Source organism: Perognathus longimembris, chromosome 5, assembly GCF_023159225.1.
Source record: "Perognathus longimembris pacificus isolate PPM17 chromosome 5, ASM2315922v1, whole genome shotgun sequence".
NCBI classification, from domain to species: domain Eukaryota; kingdom Metazoa; phylum Chordata; class Mammalia; order Rodentia; family Heteromyidae; genus Perognathus; species Perognathus longimembris.
The window spans coordinates 30280784-30308148 of NC_063165.1; the positions used below are offsets into that span (position 1 = coordinate 30280784).

At 37.6% G+C, this 27365-nt stretch overlaps 1 protein-coding gene across 1 annotated transcript in view; it reads right to left on the reverse strand.

Moving 5' to 3' along the window:
• The window catches only part of Gabrr3 (gamma-aminobutyric acid type A receptor subunit rho3), a 38396-nt gene that overhangs the window by 3441 nt on the left and 7590 nt on the right, over positions 1 to 27365 (reverse strand). The window contains exons 3-8 of the mRNA XM_048345956.1: positions 22409 to 22476; positions 18041 to 18264; positions 14804 to 14886; positions 13543 to 13683; positions 9946 to 10098; positions 2086 to 2282 (exon numbers count right to left, since the gene is read on the reverse strand). Of these exons, the coding sequence (XP_048201913.1) occupies positions 2086 to 2282; positions 9946 to 10098; positions 13543 to 13683; positions 14804 to 14886; positions 18041 to 18264; positions 22409 to 22476 (866 nt within the window). The remainder of the gene's footprint in view (positions 1 to 2085; positions 2283 to 9945; positions 10099 to 13542; positions 13684 to 14803; positions 14887 to 18040; positions 18265 to 22408; positions 22477 to 27365) is intronic.

The following is a 27365-nucleotide window of genomic DNA, read 5'->3' on the forward strand; positions in this document are numbered from 1 at the left end:
CCCTGTATAGTACGTCTTTGAAGATTTTCTGTAAAGCTGGTTTGGTGGAGATATATTGTTTCAGTTTTTCCTTAATGTGGAAGACTTTTATTTGACCTTCGGCTATGAATGAGAGTTTGGCTGGGTACAGAATTCTTTTTTTTTTTTTTTTTTTTGGCCAGTCCTGGGCCTTGGACTCAGGGCCTGAGCACTGTCCCTGGCTTCTTCCCGCTCAAGGCTAGCACTTCGCCACTTGAGCCACAGCGCCGCTTCTGGCCGTTTTCTGTATATGTGGTGCTGGGGAATCGAACCTAGGGCCTCGTGTATCCGATCGAACCTAGGGCCTCGTGTATCCGAGGCAGGCACTCTTGCCACTAGGCTATATCCCCAGCCCCTAGAATTCTTGGTTGGTAGTTATTTTTATTTAGGGTTTGGTATACTTCATTCCAGGCTCTCCTTGCTTTCATTGTCTCTGCTGAGAAGTCTGGGGTAATTCTGATTGCTTTTACTTTATATGTGATTGTTTTCTTCTCCCTAACAGCTTTAAGGATTCTTTCCTTGTACTCTACCGATCTTGTTTTGATGACAATGTGTCGGTGGGATGTCCTATTCTGGTCTGGTCGGTTTGGGGTTCTAAATGCTTCTTGTATCTGTATAGGCCTTTCCTTCTGGATATTTGGGAAGTTCTCAGCTAATAGTCTGTTAAATAGATTGCCTATCCCATTAACTTCTTTCTCCAAGTTTTCCTCAATACCTATTATCCTTAAATTGGGCTTCCTGATCGTGTCTTGAATCTCCTGTAGCGATCTGATTTGTTGATTGGACTGGATTTGTATTGATTTTTTATCTTTTTCCCACATCTCTCCTTTGAAATGGTATAAAAAGAACTGCCCTACTGGAGGAGTCATAAATTGTTTAGCTTGGCTAATCACCTTAAAAGAACATTTTTAATTCGGTGATGAATATTGGTGATCTTCCTGCTTACAGACCTAAATGATGTTTGACAAACAGCTTTGTTGAAATAAAGATGATGTCATTGTATCTATTGGTCTAGTTCTTGCCTCTTACTCCCCTTTTAACACTGGCTTCTAACTCAAATAGTGAGAAGTGGTGTCATTGATGACCCCTTAGCTGGAAGGTCTACGCTTCTTCTCTCTCCTCTCTAGAATATCCTTTCCCTTCAAAGGCCTCATATGTCAATCAGCCTGCTTATTTACTATCTTAATGAACATTCTTGTTCAATCTGAGTGTGAGTTCTTGACTCATAAGACCAATAAGAACTTACAGTTATATAGCACTTCATAACTTACCAAGATTTTAGAGCCATTTTCATATTGTTTGTTCTTTACAACAGCTTTGTAAGGTATACAGGGAGAAAATGATCATTTTTCAAATATAGAATTTGTAGCACAAAGATAAAAATAGTGAAGGTAGATTTGACATTACTTCTAACTCTAAATCATGTCTTTATTTCGTCCTACAAATATCTAAATGGCACAAGTAGAACTTTTTTTGAGATAATGGCATATTTATAGGAGGACATTTAGGACAGGGATGGTGGTACACAGTTCAAGGCCAATCTGGGCAAAGTTAGTGCCAGATATTATCCTAAGAAAACAAACTTTAAAAACCCAAAGGAAAAGTAATGTGAAATTGTTTATTGGAGATATACTGATTTCACCTCTGTGACATGAAGGCAATAAAATTCTGACCTGTTAGGGTTCCTGTGAGAAGTAAAGTACTTGGGATAATGCAAATATGTGATGATCACATGGGTACAGGTGAGCTATTGTTACTTCCTTCATCATCCTCAGTTACTTGAAAGGAAGGCCTGTGTACATTAGCACCTTCTTTTCAAGGGGTCCACTCAGCAGAGAGCAGCATATTGAGAGAAGCACCTCACAACCAGGTGAGGGTACAAAGTAGCCAGCCAGCGCAGAGCAGAGACTCAAGTTCAATAATAAATTGTCACCATCCTACTAACTTGAGCTTGCTAAGAATTATGGACTCAACTCAAGGCCCCTAAGTCTTATGGGAATAGGATTTTAGAAAAGACTAGTCTCCCCCTGTTGGAAATGGGATCCAGTAGTCAAAGCAGGGCCGTACCTTCCTTCCGCTCTTGAACCTTTCCCACTCTTCCATGGTAGTGAGGTAATTCACGGCGGCATACTCGATGACTGACAGGAACACAAAGAGGGAGCTGACCCACAAGTACACATCCACAGCTTTGACATAAGACACCTGAGGCATGGAAGTACTCACTCCAGTGACGATGGTAGACATGGTCAGCACCGTGGTGATTCCTGTCAATCGCAGAGTGACAACTTAGTGATTCAGCTGTTCAAGTTCCCAGACCTACTCCTAGATCATACCAGCTGGTGTGCTTCTATAGCAGTATCAATGTGGCCAGCCAATGGGTTGGTGGTGAAAATCTACAGGTTGGCTGTGCACACAGATGCCAGTGGATTTTTATTTTCACATCTGCTTCTTGCTTTCACTCCCATTGCCCTTTCTTCATCTTTAAAAACACAAAGTCAAGTCATGTCAACAAGCCTTTCCTCAAGGGGCCTCTCCTACCATCCCAGAAATGCAAAACGGTGACCAGTTAAAAAACGATTCTTGGAAAGAAATATCAAAGTTATTCCCGTTCATCTTACTTATTATGTAACAATGGTCCTCATCAAGCAATTGTCTTTGTGTCTATCTTTAAGTCTTTTATGGTGCAGAAGGACCCTTGAGATCACTTCTAGAATGATCTTTATTACCTTTGAAGACTGCTGTCTCCAGATATGGTGAATCCATATGACAATCATTCATAGAGAAACTCTTAAGGCCGTCATTATTCTCTTAGTCTCTTGTTAATGAAACTGTTCATTTCAGTTGAAATTCTGAGTGTATATGTGCTTGTTTTCAGTGAAAACATTTACTACACAACTACTAATTGCCAGTCAGTTTTCCTCCTTTTCTATTCTCCCCTTTCTTATCTAACTTTCCCTCTCTTCTCTTCTTTTCCTTTCCTTGGCTTCTCTCTTTCATGAGCATCACAGGTAGGGGATTCTTTAGGATAATAGAGGAAAAATTGACTGATTTCCTTAGTAAAATATAGGTTAACTCAGGATATTGCCAAGGTCCTGCCTGGAGAAAAAGTATCATACTGTAAATATTTCAAGTAGTTACTTCTAATGGAAATGTTTACAATATTATACATTGACTGGAATGGTTTTACTTCTTAATTTCCAGCAAGGAGCAAAAATGGAATCCTTAATGATTATTGTAGGGTGTAAGGAGTCCAGAAAACCAGGAAAAGCTTACATAAATGTAGAGATATAGTATGGAGACAGCTTTCACTAACAGGTTTCTTTTGTGTGTACAGTCATTTTGTGAGGTTCTCACGGGAGGTTGGCCCATGTCGAACATATTAACAGCTCTTTAGAGCCACTCAATTGCAAACAAAGTGTTCAGTTTGTATAGCCAAGGCAAACACAACCTGGAAATTTGAGATGTATCATGTGACAACCCAGAATGTCACCTTGATTGAAATTCCTAATAAACCTAAATACTACTCCAGCTCTTAATATTAAACCCAGTAACTGTATCTTCAGGTTCCAGGTTTCTTGTGGTACAAGCAACTATTTTCATATTCTAGGTGGATTGCCCTCTTTGGCTCTAAAACATACTTGTTACATAAACATGGAGATGGGAAATTTCTATAAACATTACAGGTACAGGTATCACACAGTTACGTCAGTGTTGATTAGTGGCATGTTGTGACTAATAAATATGAACTGAGAGTGGCTAAGTAATTGGCCCAAATTTTGTCTGGAACAGGATTGAAATTTCTTTCCTTGAGTAGTAATCCTGTGCTTTATTCCTGAAAACCTACTTCTCATTTGGGTACTGTAAAGGAAATTTCCTTTTGTTTTTTTAAATTTATAAACCAATCTTTGCACATGAAGAGTCTTGGGGGAAACATACTGCATAGTTTTGTGAAATATGTCAAGAGAAAAAAAAGGTAATTTATGCTTTTCAATAAGCCCCAATCTCAATCCCTTTAATAATTCACTGATAGAAACCAAAGGAATCACAAACTAACATTTCTATGTAGTAGTTTACCTCATTAGTTCAAAAATTTGAACTGTTCCCTGGGTAGCATGGCTCAAGGCTACATTCCCAGCTAGTCAGAAAATAGAGGTTGTCCTTGTCCCAGGGGCTCACACCTCTACTGAGATCTGAGGCTCATGATTCAAAGCCAACCCTGGCAGGAAGCCTGTGAGACTTCAATTAACCACCAGAAAACCAGAATTGTGGTTCAAAATGGTAGAGCACGATCCTTGAGCAAAATCGCCGAGGAACAGTGCCCAGGCCCCTGAGTTCAGGCCCTGAGTTCAAGCCCCATGACGAGGAGAGAGAGAGAGAGAGAGCGAGAGAGAGAGACAGAGACAGAGACAGAGAGACAGAGAGAGACAGACAGAGACAGAGACAGAGAGAGAGAGGAGGTTGGTAGGATTGTAGTTTTAGGCCAGTCTAGGCAAAGATTAGTGCAACTTTAGGTCAACTAACAAGTTTGGTTGGGCAGTACACACTGTATTCTCACCTTTGGAGGAGGCATAGACAACAGGATCATGGTCCAGGATTCTCTGTGTAAGAATGCAAGACCTTATATGAAAAAAATAACTAAAGCAAGGACTTGGGCAATAGCTCAATTATTAGTGTACCTGTTTAGCAAGTAACAGTATTCCACTACTACCATTTTTTAAAAAAAATCTACTGTAGTTGATTTTCTAAGATATGGAAGGGAAAATAATATATTTCAACAGACAATAATATAGACTTAGTGGATAAAGTAAGGGTGTAGAAAAAAGACATAATTTGTGTATGTCAGAAAGGTCTCATATATTTTGAACAAATCATTATTGGATTAATAAAAAGGAATTGCATTGTTTATATATCCCTAGATGTTATAAACTATCAGTTATTTTATCTAAAATGGTTCTTGATTATAGTTTTATATATTTTCAAAGCAGTATTCTGGATTTCCTTTACTTAATATAAGTAATAATAATAACTTTAATGAAACAGATGGGAGGTGGGGAGTAGGAATGTTTGTATAGGGGGGAGTCAATGATGAGAAAACTAAAATATAAATTCTTACAGCAGTAGAACTTGAAGTCAAGGCTATTACAGCTACATTAAACACACTCATTATGTTTTGAGCCACCCCTTAGAAATACATTAATCGTGACAAACAGTATTCCTTCAAGATCCATTAAAGTTAACATCCCAATAAAGGAGTTTTGAATTATATGACGAGACCATTTAGTTTAAAGAAAGGTCATGTGTTGGGATTAGAAAATTACCTTCCCACCTACAGATCATGCTATGCATAGTTAGGAAAGTGTTATGAGAGACCATTTAACCAGAGACCGTTTAACCATTTGACTCAGCTCCCCCGGGCCCCTGCAGCTCCGCCATATTAACTTTTAACAACATGCATGGGGTGAATTTAGGACACGCTGGGAAGAATTATTCATGCTTGTGTTTCATTGGCCACTTGGGGCCATGCATAAGGGAGATGGTCATTGACCAGCATCCAAGTAGCAGGCAGAACAGGTGCCACTCCCTCTTCTGTAGCAGTGTTGCTATGAACACTCTCTTGAAAGGAACAGGTATCTCTTCATATGAGTAAAACCCATATTCCCCCATAGGACTAGGCAGAAAGGAAATGTGACGTAATGTAAGGGAAAGGAAGATGAAAGGAATATCCCAACCCCAGTCTATGGACATAGAAAAACATATTCCCCCAAAATTGCCAGTTGCCAGCAAGTGCCATTAGAGGCCCTGCTGGTCTCTGTGATGGTTACATAAATGGATTTGTTTGGAGATGTTTACTTTTCCAAGAATGTGCAGAGCCTGTGTTAGGACACACATTTCTCCATGAGTCACTTAAGGCTTGTAGACTTTGATGATCTTCTTCAGACATTAATTTTCTAATTAAATATAATACTATTCATCCTTCCACTATTGTTCAAATACCCCTAAACAAATTTATTATTCCTACACAATCTCTCCTTTCCAAATCCCATATACAGAGAATGCATCACACATTTGATTTGGAAGGGGGCTATCTCCTATGAGAATTGTCTTGTCACAACGGAGATTCCTATACATTTGAGGGTCTTTTTTTTTTTTTTTTTTTTTTTTTTTTTTGGCCAGTCCTAGGCCTTGGACTCAGGGCCTGAGCACTGTCCCTGGCTTCTTCCCGCTCAAGGCTAGCACTCTGCCACTTCAGCCACAGCGCCACTTCTGGCGGTTTTCTGTATATGTGGTGCTGGGGAATCGAACCTAGGGCCTCGTGTATCCGAGGCAGGCACTCTTGCCACTAGGCTATATCCCCAGCCCGAGGGTCTTTTTTTTAACCAGAAAAAGTATTAAAAACAATGAATGGCATAGCAATTGTGTATTATGAATTAGACATGAGGCCCTGTGCTAGTCACTGCAGGGACACAAAGATGGTAACAGTGGTTCTTTTCCTTAAGGAGCTCCTTAAAATGATCCCTGCTTCTTAGCCAAATATTTAATAGAAGAGGAGTCTAGAAGTGGTCATGGGGTTCAATGATGGGGACACTCTTTGTTGGAGCCATCAGTTGTGGACAGGTGGTAGGATTTTGGCAGAGGAGAAAGGTAAGAGAGGTAATCTAAAGAGAAGGGCAGCTAGAACAAATGTATAGATAAACAATTAGCCATGGAAACATTGTGCACATTAGCTTAGTGTAAGTATATGGGGGCAGGGCAGGGTTTCTGGTTTACTGGGGGGGGGTGGTTCAAAGTGAACTGAGTATCCTATTTTTCATCTGGCACTCGCAGAGCATCTTGGATTCCAAGCTGAGAGTACTTTTTTTTTTTTTTGCCAGTCCTGGGGCTTGGACTCAGGGCCTGAGCACTGTCCCTGGCTTCTTTTTGCTCAAGGCTAGCACTCTGCCACTTGAGCCACAGCGCCACTTCAGGCTGTTTTCTGTATATGTGGTGCTGGGGAATTGAATGCAGGGCTTCATGTATATGAGGCAAGCTCTCTTGTCACTAGGCCATATCCCCAGCCCAAGCTGAGAGTACTTTAATGATATTTTAGGTGAGATTTCATTTGCATTTTGGAGATACTGTGGTAGGAGGATTGAAGTGAAACAAGAAGAACAGGGAGTAAAATAGGCATTTTCAACACCTAGACTATGAAAGGTGATTAGGTTATTATCTTATTAAGGTCAGATTTCTCTCTACATTTTAACCAAAACCTATTGTAATAGACTGAAGAAGTGAAGAAAGCGACTTGTCTAAGTGTAAGATCTGAAACTATGAAATTACTGGAAGAAGTATAAAGAAAAAACTTCAAGACCAATATTGGTATAGGTAAAAATCAATAATAAAGACCAAACAATTGATTATAAGTGAGCAAAGTACATGAATAATTATTATTCAAATGAAGAAATTCTAATAGTCAACTAATTTATGAAAAAGTGCTCAAGAAATGAACGAAATATGTAAATAATTACTCTTCTGGGGAAGAAAATCAAATGGCTAATTTATGAAAAACACTCAACTATATTAGTCATGAGAGAAACATAAGTCAAAACTACATGGAGAAATTACTTTGCTCTTGTTAGAATGGCTGTTAAAAAGATTATTATAAAAATAACAAATATTAGCAAGAATATAGAGAAATGGGAACTCTGATTTACTGGTCATGGAAATGTAAATTGGTCCAGCCATTATGAGAACAGTATGGAGTCTCCTTGAGACACTAGAAATATATCTGTCATATGATCTGACTATCCCACTCTGCTTATATGCCCTGAGGAAATGAGATCAACATATCAAAGATATACCTATTCTCCATAATTGTTGCTTTGTCACTCACAGTAGCCTGAATGCCCTCCAAAGAGCAGAATAGTATTCAGCCATACAAGGAATGATGTTCTACCAAATGATAGGATAAAATGTAAACAGTAAAATGGGTAGAACTGGAGGACATTGTGTTAGTGAAATAAATCAGATATAGACAATTTCTGCATGTTCTCTCATATGCACATGTTTAAAAGAAGTACATGAAAATGCAAAGCAGTCATAACTGGAGGCTGGCAAGCATAAGAAGGTGAGGAGAGGTTGGCCAGTCGATACCCAAATACAATCAATAGGATTCGATAGCATAGTGAGATAGTGAGGACCGTGATTTATAATAACCTACCTGTGTTTTACACATAAGCAGAAAATAAATACCCAGACACATAGTAATGATAAGTAGATGGAATTGTTAATTACTGTGATCAGATCAATATGTACTGTACTTGTGTTCTGAAATGTAGGCATGAATGCAATGTACCATCCAGAAACTGAGCAGTGTTTGGAAAGGCAAATCAAGCAGAGGGCAACTTTTCTTTGAAAAGACTTGAAGGTTAAAGAAAGCAAAAGCCGGAGAATACAGTACTCTGTTAGGAATATTGGTGTTCTTATTTTAATAGAAATGGTAGAGGGACACTTCGGATTTGCATATTGCTTTACATAAATATGCATGGAAGTTTCCAAACTCTCAGGGAATTTCAGCATGACTTAAATGTAATATTCCTGTGTTCTCCAATCATTTTAACCTCTGAGCACTTCTAGCTGTCATTTCACAGTGTAAGAGCAGAGCCGTCAACTTGAGGAATCTGATTAAAAATCGTGTTCATGAACCTTTAGAGACTGAGTGTCTTTCTCATCCTTTCTCAGGGCTGGGAATGTGCCCTCAGTCGCCTGTTGGATTTATGCTGCTCCCATCTCAGAGCTAGGGTCAGGACACAGATGCTCTGATGTGAAGACATGGTCACAATAATTTAATTGCTCATTCAGACAGTAGTTTTCCTTTGAAGATATGTAAGCCCCCAAATGCTTGTGGATTGAGGCTTTTAATAGAGGAAAGAGGTGAGCAAATTATTAATTTTAATAATTTATGCCTTTCAAATGCTCTTCTAAAGTATGCATATAATTTGTGAGCATTAACTTTGAAATCATCTTTTTCGAGATGAATTGTGTGATAATTACAATGATTGTGAAGCACTTATCATCATCTTCTCTCTAGATAGAGTGTTCAGGTGAAAGAACAAAACCACAGGACACAGGGGAGCTCTGTCCTGATCCAGCCGAGAAGGCAAATGGGATTAACCCTGTTCTCATTATGCAGCATCTCATCTACGTGCTCCAATTGGCACCTTCCACTTTGTAAGGATGCAATAACTGCTAAGTGGGTCTAAAATGGTTCCCATAAACCAGAGAGAGACAGAGACAGACAGACAGAGAGAGAGAGAGAGAGAGAGAGAATATGCTAGACAGAGTAGATAATCACCTCTGTGGTGCTTTAATGAGCTGGCAATCTCTTTCCTACTGAAGTCTCTTGCCAGCTAAAGTAGCATGGTACTGAAATTCCACTGTGGTTGGTTGGATCTGGTTTTTGGCCCTGAAGCTCTAATTTCTGATCAGCACTCCTGTTTCCAAATGAAGCATCTCTCACTTCAGTATTTATTAAGATACTGACAGTACAGTGTGGATTTCATTTGCTTCCATCATGTAAGGGTTCATCATGCAAAGGTAAATGGAGTTGGCGGAGTGACATGGGGTTCCTTAAATGGGAAAAGGGTCATTGCTTTAAAATGAAGTCACTTTTTGCTTTATAATCAGACCCTCCATGCTTATTATTATTCAAGTACAGGTAAGTTGGCAGAGCCTTCATCCCTCAAGTCTAGTTTCTCAAGGAAAACACCTAATTACATGTGTGCACGAATAAACACTGTAATGGCAGGATAAACACTGTAATGCTGACATTCACCTTTGTCTGTGCCAACCCAACACTCTCATTTCTTCTTCATGTAGCGTCCCTTAAAAATAGCTTCTCTGGACACTCTCCCATTTGAGTATTTTACAAAGCATAGAAAGATTATTTACCCAAGGACACTCTTGCGGGAACAGCTCTTCTGTCAATCCAGAATGAAACCCAGGAAAGCATCACCATCAGCATGGCTGGGAAGTAGGTTTGCAGCACAAAGAAGAAAATATGCCTCCTTAGCACAAAATTGATGCAAAGTCTATAGTACCAGCCTAGGAGAAAGAGCCAAATTTCATTAGAACAGGCTTCCTCCTGGAAGCCTTCCTGCCTTAGTGAAAGCACCTATTTCTTTAAACTCCTAGCTCTTAGGAGACATCGAATCTATGTACCCAATTCTGTTTATCCATCCCTTACCTGGGACCTCTCAGAGGAGCTTGGCATTTCATTAACGTTTGTGAACAGCCTGAAGGGTAGTCTGCTTACTTATTTGATTCAAAGATCTCCTTAACAATATGTTTCATTTACAAGAAGGTAAACCTTTAATACATGGCTGATGAAGAATATTGTATCTGGTAAAGTACATATTAGCTCTAGTAATGATGAGAAACATTTTAATGTGAAAGGGAAGCAGGCACAGGGCTCACCTGTTTGTTACTATTTCTTGGCAGTGGGAGGTTTGTACAGTGGCACTGACAATGTTGAAGGCAATGCCAAGGAAAACAGAGAGGACACTGTGGCTCAGCTATAAATGGGAGCTACGTTTCTCTCTCTCTGTATTTTATAATGAAGTTAGATGTATAGTTTTCTCCTGTACAGATAATTTGAGAGTGTTGATTATGGTTAGTTTTAGTAGGTACGAAGAAAAAAATATTAAAAATATTTTTGATGAATCTAGTACACTTAAACAGGATACTAACTGAGAAAGACATTTAAGTTTGACTCTCAGGAGATGATATTTAAAACTTCATGGCTAGTGTGAAACACAGAATTCACATACTCATGAACCCAAATAAACATGAACTGACATCTAAGGACACATCTCATTGTTAATTTGATACCTGAACACAACTTCCTAAATGCTTTGTTCTTGTATTTTTCTATTCTTAGAGGCTATTGTAATGCTTCTCATTAAAATGTGCATATTCCAACAAATCCAAAAATGAAAAGAACTAAAATAAAATTGAAAAAAATCTCTAATCTATATCCACTTCTCAGAGGTACCATTTGTTAATCCTTCTAGACTTTACACACACACACACACACACACACACACTCCTACACACCCCTTCTTCAGTAACAAGAGAATGTATTATATTCTGCTATAAACTACTTTTAATTTTTAAATATTTATGATAAATAACTTACCATCATGTTACCTAAATCTGCCCATTTGAACTAAATTCTATTTGAATTTTTTTAGTAATCAAAACTGTATTTCTTGAAAATGTAATCATGCTTGAATGTGAAGGAATTGTAAGTCATTTTAAAACATGTAAAGACATCATGTGAGCAGTAAGATTTTTTCAGTGCAAGTTTTTGTCTTGATCTTGACATTCTCTGAAACATGAGTAGAAGATTTTATACTCACTAATGCAGAGCCTGGTAAGGCTTAGGAATATAAACAAGTACAAATAGAGAAATAGTGGGAACAGCTAAATGAATCAGGGTGAAGTTAGAATATTCAAGTGAAATTTAGTTTTATTGGTCTTTTTTTCTAAAGAGAATGGTTGAATGTATACGTGGATACTTATACTTCAAAATCTGAAGAAATATCATTGCTAATATTATATATATTGCATTGTTCTATGTAATAAGAATGATTCTTGAATATCTATTTCCTAGGTACCATATTATATTAGCATTAAACATTGCAAAGTTCTATTAATGATTTATATTGTGTCATAGTTATTTAATTAAAATAAGAACCTATGTTATGTTTTGTATATTTTATTGTTTATTGCCTTTCTTCTTACATGGCTGCTTGCTTGCTTCCTCCCTTCCTCTCTCCCTTTCTTTTTCTCCTTAGCTCCTTAGCTGGAGTTTGGACTCAAAGCCTTGAACTTACGAGGCAAGCACTGTCCCATTTAAGTCATGCCCTCAGTCCCCCACATCTTTCTTTTATTACTTTAGTTATTTTTAGATAGAACCACATGTTTTTCTCTGACTATCCTGCATCTCAGTCCTCTTACTTATGCTTCCTGCATGGCTGGGGTGACAGGTGCACAACACCATGGCCAATTTATTGGCTGAGATGAGATCTTATTAACTTCCTTTTGTGGCTCACTTTTTACTATGCTCACTTCAATGTCCACCTCCTGCATAGCTGAGATTACAAGCATGAGCCATGCTGCATTCATTCTGTTTTGTAAAAATTGATTGAATTTAATTAAAACACTAAAAAGTTAATTAATTGAATTTAATTAAGAACACTAAAATTTGGATAAAGCATATGCATATTTTTATATGGAAAAACAAAAAAGGAAAAAGAAGGAAGAATAATATATATCTTAGGAACCAAATTCATCTCTAAGTGGCAGTATTGCAAAGAGTGCTCTTGTTAAACTTTTCTGAGTTCTTTTGAAATTTTATACCATTTAGCCAACAATTTGATGTTGATAATCTTCCACATTTATCAGGGATGTATCAGTGATCCAAACACATTAATGTATGAACTTATCAAAAAAGACAATGAACATGATTAAAATGAATAGAATAATTTTCTGAGTCTCAAGCAACATAGACACACAGTGGATGAAATAACATTTCTTCTGCATCTAAGTATAGAAATAGAGCATTTCTTCTGCATCTAAATATATAAAGAGCTTTTGGTCCTAGAAAGTCAATTCTATTCTCTGTGAAGTTGACTAACTCATTAACTTGATTTTTATTGAGCATCTATCATGCACAACACACATTCCAAATGCTGCAAAAAGAGGTGAACACAGCAAATAGATTCCCTTAGCTATTTCATCTCTTCTTTCCTTTCCCTTCTCTTTTTCTTATATTACTTATTTTTACTTATTTATTTACGTATTTATTTGGAAGTACTGAGCTTTGACTTCAGGGCCTCATGCTTGGGAGGCAGGAACTCTACTGCTGAACTAGGCTGGCAGCTCTCTGCCCTTGTTCTAATGAGGAACTCAGACAATTAAGGTAAGTATGTATTTTAAACAGTAGTAAGTGATCTGAAGCCAAATGGAGATAGGAAATGGTGAATAAAGAAATCTAGGTTAGACACTATGGCCAGGAAAGTATTGTTTAAAGAGAGCTGAGCACATGTGTAAATGAAACAGGGAGCTGGTCATCGGAAGTGAGGGTAAGGGAAAACATTCTAGACAGAGGGAAGAGAAGGCCAAAGAAGAGGCCCCAGGGATGCAGTGAGACAATCAAGGACAAGTAGAGGAGAGTCAGATGGAGGAACAGGGGTTTGGGTGAGGGCACAGCAGTAGGAAGGGGGTAGGTAAATCATGTTGTGGTGCTTGACTTTGCTATACCAAGAGTAGACTAATAGGGCAAGAAAGAAAGAAGGCATCTAGCTAGAGGCATCTGTTTGACAGAGAAAGGATGTGTTGAGAAGTAGGGCACCTTCCTTGAAAGGGGAGAGATGTTGCTCTGGTCCATATGACCCTGGGATACAGGGTTAGTCTTGCGATGTGGTTCTTGCTAACCAGGAGATGCTCACTAACTTAATAACTTGTCCACCTAAGATGTTGTACCTGTGCTGCTGTAGAATGCTAATCCACTGGATGCACTGAATTCCTCAATGAAGAACTGGGAAAGGGAAATATGCCCTTCCGTGTTTAAGGATTTGTTTCCACGTTTCCAGTACAGCATTAGATCCTCCTCATTGTAGGCATCTACAATAAGACAACATCATTCCTGCAGGTGTCACAATTCTTATACATTCCATGAAGGTCTATAATAACTATGATTTGTATAGTTTTGTGTGTCCAGTGACTGGCTCAATAATATGCGTTTATTAGCTACTAAAATGTTTGTGATAAGATTGATTAAACTTTCACACCAAAAGAAAAAAATATCCCCCAAATATAGAATCTAATGGCTGACATAGAGTGGAAGCTTTCATTGAGTCAACATGATGTGTTAACATTCACTACATCACCATCTCTGTGCATTTTCACGAAATATGAATCCAGCCCTCAGAATGATGGCAATAACATTGCTTCAGTTTCCTCAGGGTGGTGCCAGGCCTCAGGTCTCTTATAACTGCGAGCTTCTTCTAGATGAAATGGGTCTAGATGAAATAGACCCAAATGGGTCTAGCTGATAAAAATTTTCTTTTTATAAATTGAAAAGTAGCATCAAATGTTTCTAATAGGAAATGTTTCTGGAAGGAGCATCTAGGTAGAAGGGAAGCATCTGGGCAATGGCTAGAATTTTGTCATATGACACGCAGCAGCCACTTTTCAAGGCATCTATGACACTCAGTGGATGGGTCAGCCTCATCGAGGGGAAGCCCATTCAGAAGCCCTTTAACAGGGCTTTGATTGTGGGTGGGGTAGGGTAGAGTCTATGCGTAGAGCTGAGAAATCTGTGTATACCCAATGGTTTGTGATTTTTCAAAACATATGAATTCAAGAGCTATCTAAATGTGTCAGTCCATGTAATAACATTAGGGACGTTCACCTTCTTAGACTACTGTTTCTTCGTAATTGTTAAGAAAATGGAAGTATATGTAATTATCAAAGCATTTGCTTCCTGAATCATCTCATTTCAGGGACAAGCAGCCATTGCCCTTAGTAAAAACAGAAAGCAAAATGAACAACTGTCTTGGAGATCAATCTGTCTCTGTCTATCTATCATCTCTATCTATCTATCTATCTATCTATCTATCTATCTATCTATCTATCTATCTATCTGCTTCAATGCTTGCTAAGAGCACGTGTGCTATTTCTAGGCTATGTGTGAGGACATGTTCCAGTGACATGGGTTGGCTCATCAGGCAGAGAGACTTACAGCTTTCAAGTTCAAGGGAACAGTTTTGAGTGTCAAGAGGAAACCTGCTGAAATCCATAAAGCACATGGCAGAAACCGTTATCCTACAGAAGGAACGAGAAAAAGAAATATGCAGATCATTTAACCATATGGTCAAATCAGCATTTATCATTGAAATTCTGTTATTATACGTTTGTGTTGTATGCCTTTCAAGCATAATCTGAAGCAGGCATTACTATCTTCTGTGTGCCTTTCAAGCATAATTGGGAACAGGCATCATTTTTTGCTGTCCAAATAATGAACAGGGAAACAAGCCCTGCAAAGTTGGTTATTTGCTTAAGGCAGCATCCAGAATGAATTCCAATTCTCATCATTGCTTCTAATCTCACCATTTCTGGATTGGTCACTTTGGTATTTTCTGACTGATGTTTTCAGAAATACACACTTCAAAGTGAGAGGATTTTAAGTAGATTTAAATATTTTCTGCTTTGGGGGAGGTATAGACCTAAATATTCTCTGGTAATAAGGATTTGGGGTGGTGGAAAGAAAACACTATAGGTAGAGGTTTCCTTCACACAGCAAATTTATTTGAAAAAACGCTGTATTCAGCAGTGAGGGGAAAAGCCTGGAGCAGGTTTAGCTACAGATTTAGGAGTACAATGCATAATTCAGATGTTATTAAGTCAAAAGGCTTGCATACTGATGGAGCTTACATTTTCCAAAATTTATATCTTCCTAGAGTTTCCTGGCTTCAGGCAGGAGCTTCTGTACTATGATCTTGCCTTAAAGGAAAACCTTTGGTGCCCATAATAGCAGATCAGAGGCTCTTAAAAAGCCCCCAAGCAAGTATGTGAAGAACAAAGACAACAGATGCTTCTGCCCATAGAGCTTCTGAATTAATCAGAAGAGTACAATAATTTTATCTTTAGTGGCCTTAATTCTGCTGTCTATAGTCACACTGCAAAAACTTTAGGCTAGTGAAGAAGGCTCATCATTTTGAGTAAACAAAACACAAGTCATTTGGTTATATCTGTGGTATGTTAACGCTACTAGAATCAATCTCTAAGGTCTTTTAGCCAATTTCCTTCACAGTTCACATTGAGATCAGTGACAAAATAGCGTACACAGCTGGATGGTATCAAAACCAAGCCTCAAACAAGGTGATTTGTTTCTGGGCTTGAGTTGGCCCTGCTATTGGTGGGAATAACTGTGCTGACGCTTGCTTCCTCTTAAGTTTAGGGATCTCCTAAAGAACTCTGGAAGAGCCAATGAACACTGACAAGAGCTCAACAAAGCTGCTGGGCTTGACAGCTTGACTCATGGCTGCTTATACTACAATATAAAGAACAAAATAATCAAACAGAAACAGAGCACAGTCCAAGGCATAGGAGAAAATAGGAACAAGCTTCCATTTGTCCTCTGCTAGTGGAGTTATGCACTCAGTGACAGCTTCACACTGCAAGCGGCAATATGTGACACCACCTCTGGGTCCCTCAGGCCTTGAGGATCACACATTAAATTGAGAGGTTACAATGTAGTTATAGTTAGTGACCCAGAGATCACACTGATATCACATAACTCAAAGCATCCACCATATTATTTTGTAACACAGACTCTCTCTCATGGTACATGGACTCCAGGTAAACAGCAAAAAAAAAAAAAAAAAAAAAAAAAAATCATTCACAAGGCACGGTATCTGAAGGGATAGATCTTGGCAAGGGCCAAACATCTCTTTAGAGTGTGCAAGTTAAGAAGAAAAGCCATTAAGTCAGTCCTTTACCAGCCATCTTTTTACCAAAGCAAGTTTAGAACAATTGATTCTTTGTTCAGATATTGCACTTCTGCCTTCAATTTCTACCGACACTTGACTCCAGGACTGATAAGTTCCATGCTACTCCAGATGTAAACGTTTGATTGAAAATAGCACTTGTCATTGATGGCATTTATAAAAATATTGGTGTTCTTTATGAAATGTCTGGCAACAGCTTTGTACAAGATATTTTTAAATAGCAAAAAATTCAACATCATTTTTTCTATTGCTGCTATAAGTCACTGCCAACTTGGTGGTTTAAACAATGGAAATTTATTCTTCCAAAATTCCAAAGGCTAAAAGTCTGATCAGTATCACAGGTGCAATATTGCAGTGTCAGAAAGGTCATGGTCCCTTAGGAGTTCTAGGGGGGAAATCCATTAATCTAACAATCTCTAGTAGCTATCTGCAAACTTAGGCTTGTGAACACATTGCGTGATATCCTTCTGTGTACATCAAATTCTCTTCTGCTTTTAAATTATAAGATTATTATGATTGCACTTAAGTTTCTACCAGAGATTCTTTAGTAATTTCTCCATTTTAAGATTTTTTTTTTTGTCAGCCCTGGGGTTTGAACTCAGGGCCTGGGCACTGACCCTGAGCTTCTTTAGCTCAAGGCAAGGCCAGTACTCTACTATTTGAGCCACAGTGCTACTTCTGCCTTTTTCTGTTTATGTGGTACTTACGAATTAAACCCAGGGCTTTATGCATTCTAGGTAAGCATGCCATGAAGCCACATTCCCAGCCCCATTTTAAGATTTTAATTTAATTACATCTGGGGAAGATCCATTTTTGCCCTATAGAGTAACCTCCACAATTCCAGAGATAAAAGCATATATATATTTTGGCGTGTCATTTTTTCCCAGCCTATTATACAATCTTTCTCAGAATCCTAGCATCTTAGAAAAAGTTGGATTATTATAAGCCACGTACTAGACATAGGCTTCATTTGGCTAAAAGAAAATACAGAGTGTTAAAGATGGAGGGCTTTTATAGCCTAGCAGCAAAACAAATATCTTAACCAAAACAGGAGAAAAAGGAAAAGGAGATGATGACATTAGTGCTAACTCAGATGGTTACTATGCCTCCCATGAAAAATGGAGGATATAGGGAAGGAAATTAGTGAACACAAGAGCCCACCATTGCTTGATGGAGAGAAGATTTACATATCTAAAATACTGTGTGCCAGATTTTCACAAGTCTCCCAACTTTAGTTTCATCCTATTTGCCCAAAGAATGTTTCCTCAGAATATCATTATAGTAGGAAATAATTCTTTAAAATTGGTGTGTTAGAACTTGAGGAAATCACACCTTCCCGTTGTATCCCAATATTTAGCATCATTCAATGGATGTCAATGTGATGAGTTTCGTCTGAAGTAGGATCTGCCAGCTTTGGTGTAGATGACCGTAGACTAAGGAAGCCAAGGCAATAGAGAACTTGCCCTTACCGGAGACTGAAGAGGACACTCCCATCAGGGTGTACTCGAAGCATGATGTTCTCCATAGTTGTGTCATGGATGAAAGATCTTTTAGAATGGACAAAAAAGATATCAGGCACCCAAATCTTTTCGATCAGTCTATGATGAAAGGTCATGCTTTTGTTTGTCTTGCTAGGAAAGGATAGCCTCTCATCTTTCCAGTAGTGCCTGAGATAAAAAGTCATTGTAAAGTCCTATGCAGAGAGAAAAAGAGATCCATCAAACCAACAAAAAAACTAAGGCTCAGCATCATCACTTCAGTACTGGGAATGTTGGGAAAGAGAAGACAGGTTATTAATTAATTTCAATTAACTATTATTTCTATAAAAGTATCCTTGAAAATTGTAAGGTCTGTCCCTGGAGCGCTCTATGCAGATGCACGCCCACCGCATTAAGTCTCCACCCAGTTACCTGGGTAACCAGCAGACCTAGAGGCAGTTACCTCCCCCTTCCCTGAGGTCACATCCTAATCCACCTGGCCACACCCCTTGCCCCTGCCCTAGATAAGGCAGGGCTGGGTGGGGGTCGCCTTTTGCATCATCTCGGCCACAGGCAAGCAGTTCTGTAATAAACTTTCTCTCCGAGTTCTCCTTTACTGGCTACCTACTTTAAAAACCTAACAAAAATTATTCTGGTATTTAATTGTACATTATTTAATTGTGGGTTTAAAATTCCAAGTAAATATTCCTGTCTAAAATTGTCCTTGTATTGATAATTATTTGTGTGCTGATCCTAAGGCTTGAACTTGGGACCTGGGCACTATCTCTGAGATTTCATGCTTGAGGCCAGTGCTTTACCATTTAAGCTATAGCTCCATTTCCATTTTTTTTTTTTTTGTGCTTAATTGGAGGTAAGAATCTCACAGACTTTCCTGCTCAGGCTGGCTTCAAACCACAATCCTCAAATCCTGAATAGCTAGGATTACAGATGTGAGCAACTGGGCACCTAGCACACATTATTATTATTATTATTATTATTATTATTATTATCAATTATTATTATCAAAACAGGTCACAACTCAATAAACTCCAGCCTCACAGAAATGTGGACATAGAATTTATTACATCTATTAATATAAAGCAAATTGCCAGGGTTTCTAAGAAAAGACAGTGATCTTCATCAACTTGAGAAACAAGTACCATAAAGTAGTGCCTCCCAATGTCATGTTTGAAAAAGAAGCATCAGGGAAATTTGATAAAATGGCAAATCCACCAGAAACGGAGTCCCAGAGAGTCAAATTCAGTATAGCTCAGGGATTCGAATTGTTCATGGGTATCCCAGTTGAAAGAATACAGAGATGAAAAAGTATCAAACAACTATATTTATATTACAGTACAAAAAATTACCCTCATCAATAAACCAATCTAGTCAATTGAATTTTATATGACTCTCAGACGTTTCGGTTTCAGTTGTTGGTTACAGTTGATTGTTTCAACAGAAACTCTCAAAAGCTTCAAGGTCTTAGCTGTGAACAATGACAATATTTAATCTTACTATCTTTTAAATTTCCCCCAAATCTATTTTTTCTTGAACTAATGCAATTATTATATAAATTCACACTATGTCACAGTATACTACAAGCCAGTCTGTTTTTCCTAGGGTTGAAATAGAAGAGCATTGTATTACTCCTCTGGATTAATTGTGTGTTGTTAGGCATTCATAATCTGGGGCAAATAAACAGAATCTTTACCATATAGCACTACTTTACAGAAAATTGTGTGGAATACTGCATGGATTGCCTAATAAAACATATTTGGAGCTGGATGTTAGAAGAAGGTTGACTACAGTAAACAATCACTGCTTTTAAGTCTTCTGGACAAGGGTTGGTGAAAAATGCTCCTTGAAAATACAGATATTGGTAGGTGTCATGGCGCGCTCCATCTGAGGTCCGTGCAGTTTCCTGACAGGAACGTGTGGGTTTCTTTCGCCATGGCCAGAATCATCTTTCAAGAGGACCTGAGATTAATCACAGATCATCAAGAAAAAATGCCTTCTGCATCCTGCGATACACTCCTTGAAGACATTGAAGATATTGTGTCACAGGAAGACTCAAAACCACAAGATCGACACTTTTCAAGAAAGAATGTTGTTCCAAAGGTGCGAAAGCGAAATACTCAAACATATTTACAAGAAGAAAACATTCCACCAGTGATAGCATTATTCCAGGCAAACAGAAAATCTGGTTCCGAACATGGGGTTGCTCACATAATAATTCAGATGGAGAATATATGGCTGGACAACTAGCTGCTTATGGCTATAAAATTACAGATCCATCCATTTTCCTGCAAATAACATAATAGTATTCTTGACAGATGAGTAAAATTCCATTGTATTTAAAGAATAAAAGAGGAAAATAATCTAGCCTCCAAATGGATTTTTCTTCCACTCAGAGTAAGGGAAGGAAATTAAATCTCCTGTTTGTTCTTGAGGGTCTAGCCTTCCTAAAGATGAAATCTTTGAAAATCTGCCTACTATAAAGCAAAATTGGTGGTCTCAAAGCAAGAAAAAGTTATGTAGGTCCTTTCAAGCCAAAAAGAGCACATGATGTTCTTAAGTGAGAAATTGAGATTTATTGAGAAGTGGCCTGTCTTTATTAGAAGTTGGGAAGAAGGAAGTAAGTTAAATAAAATACTTCAAAAATTTATTGTTAGGATAGTTTTGCTTACAAATCATTTAGAGATAGCTAAATTTACCAATTTTCATGTCTTGTCCTTAAAAAAATACTGTGAAGAAAAGAATGCTAATCAATGAACCAAATATGTGTCTGACTGAGTTATTTTAATAGTTACTGCTTCTGATCATGAAGTTCTGTTCACAGAAGATGCAGTACTTACTTTCCCCTCTGGCTCTTTCTTTGCTCCAGTGTTTTTAGTAACAATTTTACACCTTGTTATTAGTTGTTTTCTTTCTAATGTCCATTTTTGGTTACCGTATTTTAAGATGGGATTGTGCTTTAACTGTGATTTAAAAATCTTTATAAAGAACACTTGACTGTAATTTGAGTAAAAATCATAGTAGTAAATGATTCCAAGATAAATATATGTCACTGGGAATATTTTTTCCTTTCAATGTGAGAGCTGAATTGTTAGTTTACAGAAACGATCTATGAAGCTGTTCTATAATAAATGTTTTAGTGCAATAAAGTACTCAGAATTATTTTTTCTGAAAAATGTAAACGTGGAATACATTGGTAATGGTACACAGGCATCTAGTATGAGCTTAAATAAAGCTAAGAATCTTTAGGGAGAGTATTTGAACTTGCTATTTACATCTTATTTACAGTAGCTTTCATATCCTGTGACTGAGGGAGGTGTAAATCATACATAAGCCATAATCAAGCACTTTGCTGTTCTTCAAAGAAAAGGTTTTGCAATTTTCAATGAAGGTCTTTTTTCTCTCGACATACAGATACTAATACTTTATAAAAGTTTTTGATTTGTGAAATGTAAAGTGCTAAATGAATGCAGTCAATGCTTCACATTTATGTAATAGTTTAAACATCTTTCCTTGCCAAATGTATACAAGAAGTATTGTAAAAATAATAAAATTATTTTTCAAAATCTTAAAAAAAAAGAAAATACAGATATTTCACTAAAAGATAAAACAATAAAACTCTCTTTTCTTTTTTTTTTTTTGGCCAGTCCTGGGCCTTGGACTCAGGGCCTGAGCACTGTCCCTGGCTTCTTCCCGCTCAAGGCTAGCACTCTGCCACTTGAGCCACAGCGCCGCTTCTGGCCGTTTTCTGTATATGTGGTGCTGGGGAATCGAACCTAGGGCCTCGTGTATCCGAGGCAGGCACTCTTGCCACTAGGCTATATCCCCAGCCCAAAACTCTCTTTTCTACTTCAAGAAAATTCAAGGGAAAAGACAACACTGTCTCAAATTTTTTACCTTTTGTCTTCCATTACTGGTTATTTATAGATAAACAAGATTAATATTATTTGCAACTTTTAAGAGGCATTTATGAAACTTTGTCCAAAGGTCTATAGTTTTGTGAGTAATGTCTGTGGTTCTAATTTCATATTGCATATGCATTATGATTGCCCTGTATATACAATTGTTGCCATTTTGTTATATAGCTAAATATACTATGATGTTTTACAATGTTCCTTCTGTGAAAAAACATTAGAAGGAAAGAAGGAAGTGGGAAAGAAATGAGTACTGCAGTTACGGGTAGAAAGAAGCCATTAACAATACAAAAAATACTACTGTTGTTTAGTGAAGAAGGGAAGATTGATAACACAGAACATAAAATGTTTTATTAAAATACCCAATGCTTTATCACTATTGAATCTATCTGTTCAGAAGAAAAAATAGATATCCCATGAAGGAACTTACCATATTGACCTCTGAAATGCTGTCAATGCTTTCAACCTGGACGTCTATCCCTACGGGAACTGGTGACCCTTCAGAAAGAGAAAGCAGAGAAAGAACTCTGTTCACAGACTGCAGATGAATTACCTTTCAGCGTTTTCAGACTAAGATCCACTTCTTATCATCTGAATCAGTCAATGCATGTTTGACTGTAATTGAAAACTATATGTATACATAAATGCTATTTCTTTTTTTAAAATTATGCAGAAATTTAATTATTTGAAAACAGAGAAACCAAACATAAATATTCTAGTCCAGTAAATGACATGTCATTATACTACCCAAGAATGTGACAGCATGTTTCACTTATTCTGAACACTGGTATTTAAATTCCTATTTTATATCATTGGTATCATGATCTGACCTTTTTCAATGCTAAAATACAATGCATATAATGTGTATATGAATTTTTATTATTCTTGTTTCAAAGTTATTAGCATGCTAATTTATAAGTTATCAGAAATATGGACAATGAAACATGAAAAATTATAATTTGTTTTCACAGGGAAAATTGGTATTTTACTTTTCATGGAAGAGTCTATATATATATATGTTTAGTATGAGCACAGAACAGCAGTACACAATCATGATCATTTTATTATAGTTTACTTGTATAGTCATCATAAACCTATTTTACTAAGAAGAAAATCTAAGCCAATTTGAACTTCTCTATGTGTAATATGTTTTCACTACTGTATTAGTTCTCTGACTTTGTTAATTCTTACTGAGTGCAGCATCAGTGGTGTAAGACTGAATTTTAACACTTGGGTGATTTTGTGAAGCTGGATTGTTCAAGTACCATGTGAATGTGTTCGATTTACAGATCATGCAGCACTCTTTTAGCTCTTGGAGGTACTTTTTTTCTGTACACCACTTTGACAAATAAGTAATTATTAAAAAATGCTATTTCAATAATTATTCATCTTCTGTTTTGGCACATCACCATATGTTTATTTTTTTCTGTAGTACAAAACTGGTGTCTATAGCTTTGTTTTTCTTATGCTATTTTTAGTAGGGATTTAAAAGGGAGCAATCTAAGAATACGTGGAATTCTGCACCTTATATGGCAAGGGTTCATATGTTAAAGTCAGAGAATGTCAGAGAGTCCTTGATTCTGGGAAATGTCAAACATTTTCTCTTCTGTTTCCAAATACCCATCTTTTTCGTAGGTGCAGTGTTCAGCAAACTAGACTTCCATGGATGTCTGTACAGTACTACACATGAAAACCACAGACTTTGGCATATCCTTTGCAGATCATCTGCCAGCAGGCACAGGCTGCATTTTGGAAGATGCAAAACAAAAAACTCACTCTTAGGAATGTAGGCCACCATTCCTAATCCTGTATTCTAATGTCTATGATCAGGCTACTCTGAACAACAACAACAAAAAGAAAGTGTAAAGAAAAAAATGAAGAGAAATGAAGGAAGGAAATAGGGAAGAAAGAGAAAAGGAAGGAAAAAGGAAGAAAGGAAAGAAAGAAGCAAGGAAGAAGGATAGGAAAAACTCTACTGCTTCCTATCATTTATTTTCTGGCAAAAGCAGAGAAGAAGTTGACTTCATAATCTTATGACTCTTAAGAATGCTAAGCCTCCTGTATCTGTGTGTGTCATATCTGTGAATTCAATAAACCTATAGTAAGTGAAGTAAGTCAAGCTCAGAGAGGCAAAAGTTGTATTATATTTTCTCTCGTATATGGAAATTAGGATTAATTTGTAACAATATAAGTAAATACTTTGGTTTGCAGTGTACATAAATTTATTAATATGGTAATGCAATTCCTTAGGAGGGATAAATCAAAGTTCAACACAATAAACATCAGGAAATGGGTACTAGAAGCGGTTAGAGTGGTGTTAAGGGCAAGGTGTTAGACAAATGAAGAAAAGGAGGAGGGAGAATACAGTAAAACAATTCTATGTATATTCTACAAAATTAATAAAAGTGAGGGAAGGGGTGGGTTAAGAGGGATGGGTAAGAATATTGAAAGGGTGACATTGATCAAGACACAGTGTATTCATATAATATAAGAAAAAATCATTGATTGTGTATAGATTTTTTTGTCATCATTCCTCAAACAACACACTAAGATGAATATTTATGTAGCCTTTACATTGCATTAGGATTTTATGAGTAATGAAGATATGGCTTAAAGTATCTGGGAGAACACAGACAGAATGTGAATATGTTGCAGGTAAATATGTCATTTCATGTAAAAGACTCCCACCTGCAGGGTATAGTGGTTGTCCTGGAGCCAATCCCTTTAGGACCCAGAGATGTAACTGTTTATCCTAGTGGCTAATGGCTAGCCTGGGGCAATCTTATAGGCTACTTTTCAAGGATGTATTCAAGTTACTGCATAAGCAAGAACTGGAACCTTAAGAGTGCTTGACTCATATACATGAAGCCCTGGGTTCGATTCCCCAGTAAATGGCCAGAAGTGGCGCTGTGGCTCAAGTGGCACAGTGCTAGCCTTGATCAAAGAAAAGCCAGGGACAGTGCTCAGGCCCTGAGTCCAAGGCCTAGGACTGGCAAAAAAAAAAAAGAACTGGAACCTTGGGGTTTTGAAAGCTAGTTTGATATTGGAGTAAACGACAATGGCTTTTCCATTAGAACTGAGTGTTGGAGATATGGCTGGAGACGTGGCCCAACTGCTAGAAGACCTGCCTAGTGATATAAGGCCTTGAGTTTAAAATCCAGTACCACCACCACCACCCTTATGTATATAACGAAAGAAATGAGCTTTTGGTGTTGATTTCTTTCTTCTTTCCTCCAGAAGATGCTATTCTTGTGGGGATGAACTCTTTGATTGTTAAGCCCTCTGTGTGCCCTCAGTGTGGCTTGTTCCCATGCTTGCCTGTGCTCAAAGGTACTTCACTCTTGCTCTAAGAACATTCTTATTGGACATAGTAGAGGAAGAGGGGAATGTAAAGGCATGGTGAAGAATCTAGAATTTTGGATTATATGAAAACAAAGATAGTTCTTCTGACAGCTGAGGAGGTGAATCAGATATGTTGATGTTAGATGTGACAAAAATCTGTAGATGTATAAGCCTGATCTAGAGCCGAAAGTCTGTACATCTCTTAGCTCTTCATACTTTAGTTTGCTAATTTGTGAAACAGAAGGGATAATGTATGCAATACAGGGCTTCTGTGAGAGCCCACGAGGGAATGTATCTGAACTCCATTCAAATCCCCCCAAACCAATTTTTCGACTCTATTGTTCTGTAACTAGGTAGTAGCATTTATAACACACAGACACACATACACATACACATACACGCACAGAGAGAGAGAGAGAGGGAGAGAGAGAGAATATCAATCTGACTTTTATGCAGGCTGGAATAATGAGGGTTAAATAGCAATTATACATATTATTTTTCTAATGCATTTAAAATACATTACATAATGTGTAATCTGGCGATCATTATCATCACTTTGTTCGCTAGGTAGAACTGACTTTAGCTGTCATGAGGGAACTTGCTCTCAAAGAGGACTATATTACACGTCCCTGAAATCCAAAGCTAGTTAGTGACAAGAATATTACCAGGCAGAGATGGCACAAGCAGCTTTTATAGCTTGAGATCGTGTCTCAGCTTCCTAGTCAATTTCTAGGGGCTGAATTGATGAAACAAAGAAATGATCATATATAGACTCAGACAAAAAGCCCTTACTTATGGGAGATGGAATGGGTAGGGAAAACATAAATACAGAAAATGAGCTGCAATTTATTACCTAAGTTAAACAAAAAGCTCCCCTAAATTTATCTCTTCCTGTTTCCACATAATGAGTCAATTAATCTTCTAATGCTTTATAAAAGTAAAAAACACTACAGTAGCAGCTGGTTTTAATGTTAAAGCTAATTAGGAAAACACATTAAGTCAACAGAAGTGCTGAAGCTACATTTAGCTCAGAGGAAAGAAGAATGTTCATGAGCTGATGTTATGGACAAGTCTAAAGAGAAGGATGATGAATGAAGGCCTGTTTTTGTATATCCTGCAGTCTGATTTTCAAAGCAATCTGGCTTTTGAGAGTACAGAGAAATGGGTCAGAATCTAAGGACCTACTTTGACCAACACAGGCAAGGAAAGGTTCAGGACTATTTCACAGAGCTTGTTAGAAAAATTTTGTATTTGTGAGAATATTTTTCCATCTGTCACTGCTTTTTAATTTTTTTTTTTTTTTTTTTTTTTTTTTTTTTTTTTTTTTTTGCCAGTCCTGGGCCTTGGACTCAGGGCCTGAGCACTGTCCCTGGCTTCTTCCCGCTCAAGGCTAGCACTCTGCCACTTGAGCCACAGCGCCACTTCTGGCCGTTTTCTGTATATGTGGTGCTGGGGAATCGAACCTAGGGCCTCGTGTATCCAAGGCAGGCACTCTTGCCACTAGGCTATATCCCCAGCCCTGCTTTTTAATTTTTGTCACTGTGTTTTTTTCCCCATTTGGTACCTGAACTCAGAGCCTCTCTCTCTTACTTGGTTTGCTTGCTCAAAGCTGACACTCTACCATTTGAGTCACACCTCCAATTTGGGCTTTTTGCTGGTTAATTGAAGATAGTCTCACAGGTTTTTCTGCCTGTGCTGGCTTTAGAAAACAGTTCTCAGGTTTCAGCCTCCCAAATAGCTAGGATTTCAGGCATGAGCCACCAGCATCGAGCTCAACTGCATTTATAATAACTTCATAAAGGAGACTTGGGAAAAATATTTTTAAATGCATGATCAGTTTAAAAACTCCTAATATCTATTGAACATATTGTCTCTAAAATGTTAAGCAAAGGGTAGAAAAAGAGGAAATTTAGGATCAATTTTATGTTTTCCTAGTGTGGTCATGATTCAGGAACAGGAGAATGAAGGGAAAATATTTTAAGATTAAAAAAGATAAAAAGTTTTTTCTTTCTTTTTTAAAGGCTTGTAGTTAGCAATCTGCAGCA